Genomic DNA, 15,702 nt, shown 5'->3' with positions numbered 1-15,702 from the left:
TCTGACCGTATGTCAAACACAACCACGAGAAACTGTCGCAACAGTCGCAATGATGTTCCCAACACTCGTCGTACTTCTTGTATCTTTATTTTGCCTGTCTTCTCTAATCACCGTCAACACATTCACTATCCTTTGGATAACTCCCAGTTTATTTAATAGTTTGCGCGTTTAACGTCCATGCCTGTCCGTAGGACAGAACTGGTGCAGCGGACCAGTGCAGGTCTCCTTGCCATATACACACATCAAAAAAAGTTTTGCATCACCCCGGTTCCCAGAACTCCTGAAGATAGGCACTGATTATGGATATTGTATCACAGACACAGTCCCTTTGACTGCTCAGAGATGTCACTAAACCAGCCCAAAGATGTAAACAACCATGCATGAGCAGCGCCTATTAGATGGAAGGGGTCCGACAGTCGATCAGTTCCAGTCATTCCACCAGGAAGGAGGTACACAGCTCGTGTTGTCTGTAGTTCAACCATGCCTGGACGGTCAATACCGCGGTTCGATCGCGTCCGTATTGTTACTTTGTGCCAGGAAGGGCTCTCAACAAGGAAAGTGTCCAGGCGTTTCGGAGTGAACCAAAGCGATGTTGTTCGGACGTGGAGGAGATAGAGAGAGACAGGAACTGTCGATGACACGCCTCACTCAGGCCGCCCAAGGGCTACTACTGCAGTGGATGACGGCTACCTACGGATTATGGCTCGGAGGAGCCCCGACAGCAACGCCATCATTCTGAATAATGCTTTTTTTGCAGCCACAGTACGTCGTGTTACGACTCAAACTGTATGCAGTAGGCTGCATGATGCGCAACTTCACTCCAGACGTCCATGGTAGGTCTATCTTTGCAACTACGACACCATGCAACGCGTACAGACGGGTCCAGCGACACGCTGAATAGACCGATCAGGATTGGCATCACGTTCTCTTCACCGATGAGTGTCGCATATGCCTTCAACCAGACAATCGTCGGAGACGTGTTTGGAGGCAATCCGGTCAGGCTGAACGCCTTAGACACACTATCCAGCGAGTGCAGCAAGGTGGAGGTTCACTGCTGTTTTGGGGTGGCATTATGTGGGGCCGAAATACGTCGCTGGTGGTCATGGAAAGCGCCATAACGGCTGTACGATACGTGAATGCCATCCTCCGACTGATAGTGCAACCATATCGGCAGCATAGTGGCGAGGCATTCGCCTCCATGGACGACAATTGCGCCCCCATCGTGCACATCTTGTGAACGACTTCCTTCGGCATAACAACATCGCCAGCCAGCATGTTCTCCAGACATGAACCCTATCGACATGCCTGGGATAATAAATGAAAAGCACCAGTTTGCTTTTGTTCTACAATATTACTTTTATTGTTAATCGGTTTTCGGCTTAAAGGCCATCTTCAGACATCTGAAGATGGCCTTGTAAGCCGAAAACCGGGTAACAATAAAAGTAATATTATAGAACAAAAGCAAACTGGTGCTTTTCATTTATTATAATGTTGTTCTACCAAGAACCGATGGAAGATTCAATTAATATGTTGCCTGGGATAGATTGAAAAGGGCTGTTTATGGACGACGTGACACACCAACAACTTTGAGGGATCTACGCCGAATCGCCGTTGGGACTGGGACAATCTGGACCAACTGTTCCTTGATGAACTTGTGGTTAGTATGCCACGACGAATAGAGGCATGCATCAATGCAAGAGGACGTGCTACTGGGTATTAGAGGTACCGGTGTGTACAGCAATCTGGACCACCCTCTGAAGGTTTCGCGGTATGGTGGTACAACATGCAATGTGTCGTTTCCATGAGCAGTAAGAAGGGTGGAAATGGTGTTAATGTTGATCTACATTCAAATTTTCTGTACAGGTGATGTTTTTAAAACTTTTTTTGATATGTGTAAGTTCCCACATTTTTACCATTTCTCCCTCAATTTCCAGTCACTGATTGTTTGATTGTAACACAGAAACATCCACTGATTTTTTGCAGTTATCTGTGAAGCCTATACTCGTACTTGTTTAAGTGAGGTTTTCCATCCTACATACGTATCTACAGAGATAACTATGCATATACAATATGTAGTATCTGATATTTACCCATATCTCCAGCACCGGATGGATTTTCCATTTAGGGTGATTCGTTACGAGGACGTATTCGATCGCCGTTCCTGGCTTGGTGTCCTGTAACACACAACAATACAAAGAAAACCAGCAAAAGTGAATTATATTCTACTATATAAAAGTAAAATGATTTACATCCTAAGAAATGATGAAACACGGTCCCATCATCCCATTCCAGAACTCACTCCCCTCTACAAGTCCTAAAAGCTTGTAACTGGGATTTCCGAAACACTCTGTAGGTGCTCCAAGACCTGTCTTACTTTTATAACGGTAAAGCCTTAAATGCTGACGCCCCTCAAAAACCATTCGAGCAATACAAAAGAGGTATCAGGTAACTGCTGTATCACTAGTTCGAAAAATGCCTTAATTTGATTTTCTTATGATTTCCAATCGTTCAGCAATGAGTAAGAAGAGTCGGTTTTACGAGTATATAAATTCAAGATACAGAAGTCTGGAATAAGTTTGACTGAGAGAGATAGTTTGATTTAGTTAAAGTTTTTGCATGTTTTGTGGAAAAATTTCTTGACAAGTAGCCATGATGTGGGAAGTGTCAGAAGAATTACAGTAACATAAATTTTCTCTGTGGAAACATGGGACTTGCTGGCCATTTAAGTAACATTTTTTAAAAATTTTAATCTACAAACTACAATTTGATTAATATAACACAACGACATACGAGGGTTGCAACTTAAATAGCAGCAACTATTTATTCACAACCGATACAAGAGAATTACATGTTTGCACCTGTTACCGTCCTCCAAAGTAGTCACCAGAGTTGTATAGAACCCGTTGCCAGCGATGTCGAAGGCGTAGTATACCGTTAACAGAGCCCGTTCTGTTGATGGTGCGAATGAAGCGGTCTAAAGTTACGGTGATTCTCGTGTACGACTGTGATGGTGTTATCCTAACGCAGTACGTTCCTCCACGGCAGACCGTCAGTGCACAGTATTACTGTTCGCTTTTGGAGCATCACCTGCGACCAGCTTTGCGAAAAAAGCGGCGACCCTTTCTGCGCAACCCAGCCATCATTTTGCACGACAATGCGCGGGCGCATACAGCGCAAGCTGTGGCTCCTCTGTTCGGTCGATGGGACTGGGAAGTACTGTACCATCCACCATACTCCCCATACTTTGATTTGATTCCGAAGATGAAGTAACGACTTGGTGGCATTCGCTTCAGAACTGTTCCAGATATTCGACAGGCAGTAGACCGCTCCATTCACACCATCAACAGAACAGGCTCTGCTAACGGTAGACTACGCCTTCCACATCGCTGGGAACGGGCTCTACACAACGCTGGTGACTACTTTGAAGGACAGTAACAGGTGCAAACTTGTAACTCTTTTGCCGGCCGTAGTAGCCGAGCGGTTCTAGGCGCTACAGTCTGGAACCGCGCGACCGCTACGGTCGCAGGTTCGAGTCCTGCCTCGGGCATGGATGTGTGTGATGTCTTTAGGTTAGTTAGGTTTAAGTAGTTCAGAGTTCTAGGGGACTGATGACCTCAGAAGTTAAGTCCCATAGTGATCAGAGCCATTTTTGTAACTCTTTTGTATCGGTTGTGAATAAATAGTTGCCACTATTTAAGTTGCAACCCTCGTACATACCGTCTACTCTGAAATTCCATCTATGGATTAGAAGACTTTGTCACGCAGAAATGATTACGTTTTTAAACTGCCAGCATCTACAATTCAATTTTTTTGGGCTGGTATGTTTTGCTCCTTTCTGTTAAATAGAAAGGTAAAGTTGTGAATAGTTTTCTCGCCTCCACACCCACCCTCACTCCTCGGGGGTAAATGCAGCCACGTACGAGGGATGTCCAGAAAGTAAGTTCCGATCGGTCGCGAAATGGAAACGACTATGAAAATCCGTTAAAGCTTTGCACAGATGTGTTGGGCAGTGTCTCTAGTATGATCCTAGATAGAATCACGTCGCCCTTCTCATTTCTGAGCTCACAGTGAGCGCGTAAAGATGTCTAGAAAATAGTGTCTCCCGCCAAGTACGAGGGCCTGGTGAGAAATTTCGCCTTAAGCTATGCACCCAATATTACATAACTGTCGTGCGGTTTCTTCTTCAAGACAAGCCGCATTCTGCAGGGGAAATGAAGATGCTCCTGCATCGTTTTCAGTTGGAAATGTTTGATTACCCACAATACAGCCCGTAATTGTCCCCTTCATCTCTGCTCACAGGAACCGCTGGCTATGAAGACAACATTTTGGCACAGACAACGAGCTGTAGGCCAGCGCAGAGAATTGGCGGAAGGCACTCGCGGCTGCCTTTTATGATGAGGGTAATGGAATGCTGGTACAACGCTACGACAAATGTCTAAGTCAGAAGAGCGACTACGCAGAGAAATAGCTGGAAGGTGTAGGTAACTGTTACAAATAAAACATTTCTGATTTTCACTGTGATTTCCATTTCGCTATCAATTGGAATTTACTTTCTGGACAGCCTTCGTACACCTCTTAGGTAGACTGTACAGGAGTGACCGGCACTCTTTTATTTGTGGTAGGGGGCAACTGACTGCAGAGTCGGGTTAGGCAGAGGGGGTTGCATAGACAGCATATTTCTGAACGCCTGAAGGCACTTCTACCAAAATTGGCACACGTATCTACATCTACATCTATACTCCGCAAGTAACCTTACAATATGTGGAGGAGTGTACTTTACAGTCGCAAATGATTCGTGGGAAGAACGACTGCTGGTAAGCCTCTGTGTTCGTTCGAATCTCTCTGATTTTATGTTCATGGTCTTTTCTCGAGATGAAGAAACATTCTTGGCTGCAGGGTTTTAATTATTGTTTATTTACCAATATTGGTGAATAAATAATACTTACAACTCCGCAACCAAGACTGTTTCTTCATCGTATATAATTGATTACTGCACCGTCCCTGCCATGAGTTGGAAAAAGTTTTCCCGAGATATATGTAAGACAAAGCAATATGTGAGTTATCAATTCTAGGAACGTTCGCTGCCAGAACTTTAGTACACTACTGGCCATTAAAGTTGCTACACCACGAAGATGACGTGCTACAAACGCGAAATTTAACCGACAGGAAGAAGATGCTGTGATATGCAAATAATTAACATTTCAGAACATTCACACAAGGTTGGCACCGGTGGTGACACCTACAACGTGCTGACATGAGGAAAGTTTCCAACCGATTTCTCATACACAAACAGCAGTTGACCGGCGTTACCTGGTGAAACGTTGTTGTGATGCCTCGTGTAAGGAGGAGGAATGCTTACCATCACGTTTCCGACTTTGATAAAGGTCGGATTGTAGCCTATCACGATTGCGGTTTATCGTATCGCGACGTTGCTCCTCGCGTTGGTCGAGATCCAATGACTGTTAGCAGAATATGAAATCGGTGGGTTCAGGAGGGTAATACGGGACGCCGTGCTGGATCTCAACGGCCTCATATCACTGGCAGCCGAGATGACAGGCATCTTATCCGCATGGCTGTAACGGATCGTGCAGCCACGTCTCGATGCCTGAGTCAACAGATGGGGACGTTTGCAAGACAACAACCATCTGCACGAACAGTTCGACGACGTTTGCAGCAGCAGCGATTATCAGCTCGGAGACCATGGCTGCGGTTACCCTTGACGCTGCATCACAGACAGGAGCGCCTGCGATGGTGTACTCAACGACGAACTTGGGTGCACGGATGGCAAAACGTCATTTTTTCGGATGAATCCAGGTTCTGTTTACAGCATCATGATGGTCGCATCCATGTTTGGCGACATCGTGGTAAACGCACATTGGAAGCGTGTATTCGTCATCGCCATACTGGCGTATCACCCGGCGTGATGGTATGGTGTGCCATTGGTTACACGTCTCGGTCATCTCTTGTTCGCATTGACGGCACTTTGAACAGTGCACGTTACATTTCAGATGTGTTACGACCTGTGGCTCTACCCTTCATTCGATCCCTGAGAAACCCTACATTTCAGCAGGATAATGCAGGTCCTGTACGGTCCTTTCTGGATACAGAAAATGTTCGACTGCTGCCCTGGCCAGCACATTCTCCAAACCTCTCCCCAACTGAAAACGTCTGGTCAATGGTGGCCGAGCAACTGGCTCGTCACAATACGCCAGTCACTACTCTTGATGAACTGTGGTATCGTGTTGAAGCTGCATGGGCAGCTGTACCTGTACACGCCATCCAAGCTCTGTTAGACTCAATGCCCAGGCGCTTCAAGGCCTTTATTACGGCCAGAGGTGGTTGTTCTGGGTACTGATTTCTCGGGATCTATGCACCCAAATTTGGTGAAAATGTAATCACATGTCAATTCTAGTATAATATATTTGTTCAATGAATACCCGTTTATCATCTGCATCATCTGCATCATCTAGTATAATATATTTGTCCAATGAATACCCGTTTATCATCTGCATTTCTTCTTGGTGTAGCAATTTTAATGGCCAGTAGTGTAATTACAACTCTGCAACCAAGACTGTTTCTTCATCGTATATTACTGGTTACTGTACCGTCCCTGCCATGAGTTGGAAAAAGTTTTCCCGAGATATATGTAGGAGGAAGCAATACGTTAGTTAACTCTTGTAGGAATGTCCGCTCTCGGAACCTTAATAGTAAATCCCACCGTGATGCAGTACGCCTCTCTTGCAGCGTCTGCTCCCGGTTTTGGATGAGCATCTCCGTGACACTTTCGCGCTTGTTAAATGAACCTGTAACGAAACGCGCTGTTCTTCACTTTTATCTGGAAAAACTTACTTACATATACATACTTACACACATACACACACACACACACACACGCACACACACACACACACACACACACACACACACACACACACGCACGCACACACAATAGCACGCATGCACTCGTGAATTCAGTCCACAACTGTTCTTAGAGCCACTTATGTTTTCTTGTATCAGCGCTTCAACTTATACAAACACGATCTGTGAACCATTTCTAATATGGTAGCGGCAACCATGAATTTAGGTTTTATGTGTGTCATCAAATGGTGTAGTGAAAAGTTATGATGTAAATGGATTATATGTTAATACAACCAGAAAGGGAAAATATGATAAACACAAAAAACATAGACACCAACATCAAGGACCATTGAAAGAAAACATATAACACTGAATGTGAATCTGACCTACATCTAGAATTACTCTTTACCACGACATAAAAACTGTGGTTTATTCAATTTGATTCATGAGTGTGGTGAAGGATTCATTGACACAGAATGTTCAGGGGTGAGTGCAGTAGATCAGTTTAACCCCTATGGTTAAAGGTTTGGCGGTGAAAAGGCATAACATAGAAGCATAAGTCAGGAGCGCCTGGGACAAATTCAACCATATTTAGTATAATTAGGTGAACTGCACAAACAAAATAGTGGATGCTATTTTTGCTCCTGGTGTTATAGCTATTAACGGAACTATTGTGCTACACAATGAAAGGAATAAAATCGAAATTTTGCTTATTATAATGCAGATTTTAGAAAAACGACAGAAAGATATCACCAGCTGAGTTTCTCCAAAACTGAGATAAAAAATGTGCAACAGCTCTGGCCAGATGAATGCAAGGCTATTTATAGTACTTTTATTGCTAGCGGTTCAGTTATGAAAAGAAAACGAGAATCTTCGCTAGGCTGCTTGTACTTCACTCACGGACTCTACTTGGTTTATTGCCGATTGTGCTGTTGACAACTCTCGGTTGCTAAATGTTTCTCGAAGTGAGTAGACTTTCGTTACTCCACCGACTGACAATAAGTTTTCATTCTTGTGAATTACAGTGACGGAAATGGAAAGTGTTACATCACGAACACCTTGACCGAATGCTATTCGTGCCCGTCAAATTCAATGATAAGAGTTCATCCTTAAGCGAGCTTATTTTCAGTATTTTCATTACATAAAACCATTCCTAGAGATGAAGGACAGTGGGTGTGTCTAAAATTAGTGGAACTTTTCAGGTGGAGCTCGCAGCACAGCACGTCCATATGACGTGCACTTCTAGCTTATAGCCATCTATCAGATTTCGAATAACTGTCACGAGGTACATGGCAGAGTGACTATCAACAATAAGTGTAGCGACCAGAAAACTATGGATTTAATACTAATATCGACAATCGAATATTTTTATATATCACATGACATGGGAGCGTTATATCGATAGATCGCACAGGTAGTTGACTTTAGGGGAATAAGTGCAGACCGAGTGATGGTGAGATGTACTGTGGACGTAAAATTTCGATAAAAGGACATCCGCAACTGAGTCATATCTCGGCTTCACGAACGGCTGTCGCGTGCCCGCAGACTGTGTTCAGTGTGCGGCAGACATGCGCCTCACGATTCTTGTACACCTGAAGATGGGCTTATAATCGTCCGATCAGGTCGTTATTGAACGAATAAAACTATTTACAACTGAAGCAGTTTGTTATCTGATTCAACGACTCAGGACAGATGTGTGGCAAGAAGTGTAAATACCGGGCTTCCAGAAGGACCACACCACGAGGAGATCGTAGGATTGTTGGCGACGCGACGGATGACAACAGCTGCAATCTGGTCAGAAATTACAGGCAGAGTGTTACCAGTGTGCGGCTGGTCCCGGCGGAGGTTCGAGTCCTCCCTTGGGCATGGGAGTGTGTGTTTGTCCTTAGGATAATTTAGGTTAAGTAGTGTGTAAGGTTAAGGACTGATGACCTTAGGAGTTAAATCCCATAAGATTTCACACACATTTGAACATCTTGTTACGAGCAATCGACGGGAGCGCGATACTGTAAGCTGGGTCGAGTTCCCATGCATCGTTTAGAGCTGACACCATACTGGAGAAAACAGAGTTGCATGATGTAGAGCCAGAGTCAGCTGGGACATTATATGGGATTCTGTGGTGTTCAGTGATGAGTTTCGCTTCTGTTTGGTCAGGTGGACGCCAACGTGTTCGTAGACGACATGCTGGAAGGTCACAGGAAGCAACGATTATAAGAACCACACCGTTCCAATTCCTGCAATACTAGTGTGGGACATGACAACTGGACTGATCCGTTAATATCGCCAGCATGTGGCCGGAGTGGTAAGCTCTGTTGTCATACTACTTATGAGCAGGGCACGAAATGCTGTATTCCAGCTGGACGCCACCGTGGATGCCAACGTGTCTGCGTGTCCGTAGACGACCTGCTGGAAGATCACAGAAAGCAGCGGTCATCAGCTCTGTTGTCATACCATTTATAAGAAGGGTACGAAGTTGTGTATTCCAACTGGATCATAAAAGCTTCCATGCTGCAGTTCAGAACACGTATGTCTTGATCGACCTTCCAGATTTGTCACTCATAGGATATGTCTGCCATGGGAAGGCATATATACTATCCGATCAAAAGTATCCGGACACTTAAATGTTAATTAGTATTGGGTGTGCCCACTGTTAGCCTTTATGACGGCTTGTCTGCTTGGGACCCTTTCAGTGAGGTGTCTGAATGTCTGTGGAGGAACGGCAGCCTGCTGTTGCTCAAGAGACGGATCCAGTCAAGGTAATAATGTTGGACGCTGGGGTATAGAGCGAAGCCGATGTTCTAACTCATCCGAGATGTGTTCAATTGGGTTTAGGTCGGGAGTCTGGGCAGGCAAGTCCATTTCAGAAATTTTATTGTCTATGAATCGTTTCCTCATAGGGTGGATTTTCATATTGATACAGTCATCGTCTCTGCACTGTTCCTATACTATATGCCACGCACAGTGCAGTCAAATGTGTTCAGATTCGTCCACATTTAGCATTTCCTGAAGCGCAGTAAGGAAACCACATACTAACTGCGAGGAACACAATCTCCTCTGTATTTCACTGTTGACACTACACATGATGGCAGGTTTCATTCTCCAACTTCTCGTCTAACCCAAAACCTTACGTCGGGTTGCCACAGAGAATAGCTTGATTCATGACTCCAAATCAGACTTTTACACTCATCCACTGTCCAGTGGCATCGCTCTTTGCACCACCTAAAGTGTTATTGCTTCCAGCTGACAATACAATACTCTTTGCTTTCTCTAGTACTGGTAGGTCCGCTCAACGTGACGTCTAGTGGTCAATTCCGCATTACTTTTGTTCTGATAGTGTATCCTTTCATACCAGCCTCCAGTCTGCAACCTTCATGAAATGACACAGCACGTGTTTTGGCATGACAAGAAATTCCCGAAGGTGAGATTCAGAGGATGTTTGCTCTCATGCGGCGACGAATACAAGTGTGTGGGAGTCCTACCTTGAATTTATGTTGGAGTACCGAATGGAATAAAAGTGTGGGATTCTTACCTTGTATATACACTGAAGCGCCAAAGAAACTGGTACAGGCATACGTATTCAAATACAGAGATAGGTAAAAGGCAGAATATGCCGCTGCAGTTGGCAACCCCTATATAAGACAACAAGTGTCTGGCGCAGTTGTTAGATCAGGTACTGCTGCTACAATGGCAGGTTGTCAAGATTTAAGTGAGTTTGAACGTGGTGTTACAGTCGGGGAAAGAGCGATGGGACACAGCATCTCCAAAGTAGCGACGAAGTGGGGATTTTTCTGTACGACTTTCTCACGAGTGTACTGTGAATATCAGGAAGACGACAACTGAAGAGAATCGTTCAACGTGACAGAAGTGCAACCCTCCCGCACACTGCTGCAGATTTGAATGCTGGGCCATCAACATGTGTCAGCGTCTGAACCAGTCAACGAAACATCATCGATATGGGCTTTCGGAGCCGAAGGTCCACTTGTGTACCCTTGATGACTGCACGAAACATAGCTTTACGCCTCACCTGGGGCCGTCAGTACTGACATTGGACTGTTGATGACTGCGATCATGTTGCCTGGTCTGACCAGTCTCGTTTCAAATTGTGTCGCGTTGATGGATGTGAATCCTGCATGTCAGCAGGGGACTGTTCAAGCTGGTGGAGGCTCTTAATGGTGTGGGGTGTGTGCTGTTGGAGTGATACGGGACTTCTGATACGTCTAGATACGACTCTGACAGGTGACACGTACGTTAGCATCCTGTTTGATCACCTGCATCCATTCATGTCCATTATGCGTTCCGACGGAGTTGGGCAATTGCAGCAGACAATGCGACGCCCCACGCGCCCAGAATTGCTACAGAGTCGCTCCAGGAACACTCTTCCAAGTTTAAAGACTTCCCTTGACCACGAAACTCCCCAGACATGAACATTATTGAGAATATCTGGGATGCCTTGCAACGTGCTGTTCAGAAGAGATCTGCACCCCCTCGTACTCTTACGGATTTATGGACAGCCCTGCAGGATTCGTTGAGTCACTTCCCTCGAGCACTACTGCAGACGTTAGACGAGTCCATGCCACGTTGTGTTGCGGCACTTATGCTTGCTTGCGATGGTCCTACACGATATTAAGCAGGAGTACCAGTTTCTTTGGCTCTTCAGTGTATGTTGGTCTTCCGAATGGAGTAAAGCCGTCGGCACACGGACCGTGCTGTCGAACGCTAACGGTGAGCGTGCCAAGTTCAACGTGCTGCTGAACGCTCAGGAACGATGCGACTTGTGCGTAAGGTACGTGGGCCCCAACGTGGTATACGCGATCGCAATGCACTCCAGCTGCGGTTGAGGGATGTTTCTAGTTCTTAAATCACACTGTTTATTCAACGGGCGCACGTAAAATTCCCACGATAGCTCTATTATTTCATAATTCCCACATTTTAGTAACACCCCAACGTCAGTCTTACTTGATCACTGTTCCTACCCAGAAGCAGAATCTTTGCGACATGTGAATTAGGAAGCGTAAAAGAAAAAGGAGCAAAATATCTTTATACAAGTAGTGTAAGCTGTCCTGTAGATTAAGCCAATCGGACAAAGTCACTACTCTAAAAAAAGGTGAACTCATATTTACATAACATCAAATATTATAGCATATACTATATTAAACTAATAATAAAGTATCAGAACCTAATAAAAACGCGAATGTTAGGAAAAAAAATTTCGTAGTGTTGGGTCGCGAACCACCGCCTCATCAAAGACCTCTGTAGTGGACAGCGACGCTACTCATCACACTTTTTTGGTCGTTATTGATCGTTGTGTTTTGTCGTTGCGGACGTCGCAAGACATTTCGGTGGTTGATCCTTCCACTCAGTTTTTTATTACAGAGGCCAACCGACTCTCTGACCGAACACGCTGAGCTACCGTAGCGGCAAGTAAACCAAACCTGTGCAGTTACTTTACTCGTTACGCTAAACCAACAACACTCGCCTTGTATTTAATCATATCATGTTACCCCCTGCTGAAAACGTTAATCGTAGATAATTATATTACTAATTGAAATTTAATTATAATAAATTGTACCAAGAACAATGCGTTTTGGGTGGATCTTCAGTGTGTCGTTGCCTTCAAATAACCTACTCTCATAATACGTCAGTTGCAATAATTCTTTTGCCACGAATATGAAGGCATATATATATATAGGGTGTTACAAAAAGGTACGGCCAAACTCTCAGGAAACATTCCTCACACACAAAGAAAGAAAATATCGTATGTGGACATGTGTCCGGAAACGCTTACATCCATGTTAGAGCTCATTTTATTACTTCTCTTCAAATCACATTAATCATGGAATGGAAACACACAGCAACAGAACGTACTAGCGTGACTTCAAACACTTTGTTACAGGAAATGTTAAAAATGTCCTCCGTTAGCGAGGATACATGCATCCACCCTCCGTCGCATGGAATCCCTGATGCGCTGATGCAGCCCTGGAGAATGGCGTATTGTATCACAGCCGTCCACAATACGAGCACGAAGAGTCTCTACATTTGGTACCGGAGTTGCGTAGACAAGAGCTTTCAAATGCCCCCATAAATGAAAGTCAAGAGGGTTGAGGTCAGGAGAGCGTGGAGGCCATGGAATTGGTCCGCCTCTACGAATCCATCGGTCACCGAATCTGTTGTTGAGAAGCGTACGAACACTTCGACTGAAATGTGCAGGAGCTCCATCGTGCATGAACCACATGTTGTGTCGCACTTGTAAAGGCACATGTTCTAGCAGCACAGATAGAGTATCCCGTATGAAATCATGATAATGTGCTCCATCGAGCGTAGGTGGAAGAAACTAAAATGAGCTCTAACATGGAAATTAATCGTTTCCGGACAGATGTCCACATAACATCTTTTCTTTATTTCTGCGTGAGGAATGTTTCCTGAAAGTTTGGCCGTACCTTTTTGTAACAACCTGTATATCGGCTGGAAATGAATGCCAATATGGCGCCTCACAACTCTGTACCGTGTGAAGTAGGTGGCGTTGTGACATCTCATTGGTCGACGCTCAGACACACGCTCCGAATATCTGACAAGCCAGATATTGCTATGACGTCAGAAACTCGGCACGCTCAACGCTCAACGTTCGGATGCACGGTCCGTGTGCCGACGGCTTAAGAGTACAGTCGTTTGATATCCGGTGCGTGGTGAACATCTCTACAAATTTTGCCAAATAGAGGATTGGTGCTTGATGGTGTACAACTGTCAGTTTTCTAGGCTCGTGCAGCGAAGTATGGCTGAGGGTGGATAGAGAAGTAGGCATGCGGTGGGGCGTACGCACCTCGGGCACCATGACGAGCGTGGGCACGTGCGGGAAGATGGTCTGGTGCGGCGTGGTGGCGTTGGTGGCGTGCACGCTGGACTGCACGGTGGTGGCGTCTCCCGTGGTGTCGCGCACGCGCAGTCGCAGCTCGTAGACGCGCCCCGCCTCCAGCGGCCGCGCCAGCACCACGTTGGCGCGGCACGCCCTGTCGGCGCACGTGCACGGCACGTCCTCGGCGCGCAGCACTGGGTCACTGCCCTCCGCGGGCGCTGCAACACACCACATCATCTTCTGACCAGTATACAGGGTGAGTCACCTAACGTTGCCGCTGGATATACACTCCTGGAAATTGAAATAAGAACACCGTGAATTCATTGTCCCAGGAAGGGGAAACTTTATTGACACATTCCTGGGGTCAGATACATCACATGATCACACTGACAGAACCACAGGCACATAGACACAGGCAACAGAGCATGCACAATGTCGGAACTAGTACAGTGTATATCCACCTTTCGCAGCAATGCAGGCTGCTATTCTCCCATGGAGACGATCGTAGAGATGCTGGATGTAGTCCTGTGGAACGGCTTGCCATGCCATTTCCACCTGGCGCCTCAGTTGGACCAGCGTTCGTGCTGGACGTGCAGACCGCGTGAGACGACGCTTCATCCAGTCCCAAACATGCTCAATGGGGGACAGATCCGGAGATCTTGCTGGCCAGGGTAGTTGACTTACACCTTCTAGAGCACGTTGGGTGGCACGGGATACATGCGGACGTGCATTGTCCTGTTGGAGCAGCAAGTTCCCTTGCCGGTCTAGGAATGGTAGAACGATGGGTTCGATGACGGTTTGGATGTACCGTGCACTATTCAGTGTCCCCTCGACGATCACCAGTGGTGTACGGCCAGTGTAGGAGATCGCTCCCCACACCATGATGCCGGGTGTTGGCCCTGTGTGCCTCGGTCGTATGCAGTCCTGATTGTGGCGCTCACCTGCACGGCGCCAAACACGCATACGACCATCATTGGCACCAAGGCAGAAGCGACTCTCATCGCTGAAGACGACACGTCTCCATTCGTCCCTCCATTCACGCCTGTCGCGACACCACTGCAGGCGGGCTGCACGATGTTGGGGCGTGAGCGGAAGACGGCCTAACGGTGTGCGGGACCGTAGCCCAGCTTCATGGAGACGGTTGCGAATGGTCCTCGCCGATACCCCAGGAGCAACAGTGTCCCTAATTTGCTGGGAAGTGGCGGTGCGGTCCCCTACGGCACTGCGTAGGATCCTACGGTCTTGGCGTGCATCCGTGCGTCGCTGCGGCCCGGTCCCAGGTCGACGGGCACGTGCACCTTCCGCCGACCACTGGCGACAACATCGATGTACTGTGGAGACCTCACGCCCCACGTGTTGAGCAATTCTGCGGTACGTCCACCCGGCCTCCCGCATGCCCACTATACGCCCTCGCTCAAAGTCCGTCAACTGCACATACGGTTCACGTCCACGCTGTCGCGGCATGCTACCAGTGTTAAAGACTGCGATGGAGCTCCGTATGCCACGGCAAACTGGCTGACACTGACGGCGGCGCTGCACAAATGCTGCGCAGCTAGCGCCATTCGACGGCCAACACCGCGGTTCCTGGTGTGTCCGCTGTGCCGTGCGTGTGATCATTGCTTGTACAGCCCTCTCGCAGTGTCCGGAGTAAGTATGGTGGGTTTGACACACCGGTGTCAATGTGTTTTTTTTCCATTTCCAGGAGTGTATTTCGTAAACCACATCAAATACTGACAAACCCATTCCACAGACCGAACGTGAGGAGAGGGGCTAGTGTAATTGTTTAATACCAACCATACAAAAATGCACGGAAGTATGTTTTTTAACACTAACCTACGTTTTTTTAAATGGAACCACGTTAGTTTTGTTAGCACATCTGAACATATAAACAAATACGTAATCAGTGCCGTTTGTTGCATTGTAAAATGTTAATTACATCCGGAGATATTGTAGCCTAAAGTTGACGCTTGAAACCTCCGACGTTCAGTTGCGTG

General features: G+C 46.4%; 1 protein-coding gene across 1 annotated transcript in view; it reads right to left on the bottom strand.

Annotated features, from left to right (window-relative positions):
• The window catches only part of LOC126128123 (cadherin-86C-like), a 334,718-nt gene that overhangs the window by 245,460 nt on the left and 73,556 nt on the right, over positions 1-15,702 (bottom strand). Inside the window, exons 3-4 of the mRNA XM_049915150.1 lie at positions 13,676-13,926; positions 2,091-2,174 (exon numbers count right to left, since the gene is read on the bottom strand). Of these exons, the coding sequence (XP_049771107.1) occupies positions 2,091-2,174; positions 13,676-13,926 (335 nt within the window). The remainder of the gene's footprint in view (positions 1-2,090; positions 2,175-13,675; positions 13,927-15,702) is intronic.

This window comes from Schistocerca cancellata, chromosome 1 (assembly GCF_023864275.1).
Source record: "Schistocerca cancellata isolate TAMUIC-IGC-003103 chromosome 1, iqSchCanc2.1, whole genome shotgun sequence".
Lineage (NCBI taxonomy): Eukaryota > Metazoa > Arthropoda > Insecta > Orthoptera > Acrididae > Schistocerca > Schistocerca cancellata.
The sequence above is the reverse complement of the archived record's forward strand: the minus strand, read 5'-3'. Positions and strand labels throughout refer to the sequence as shown.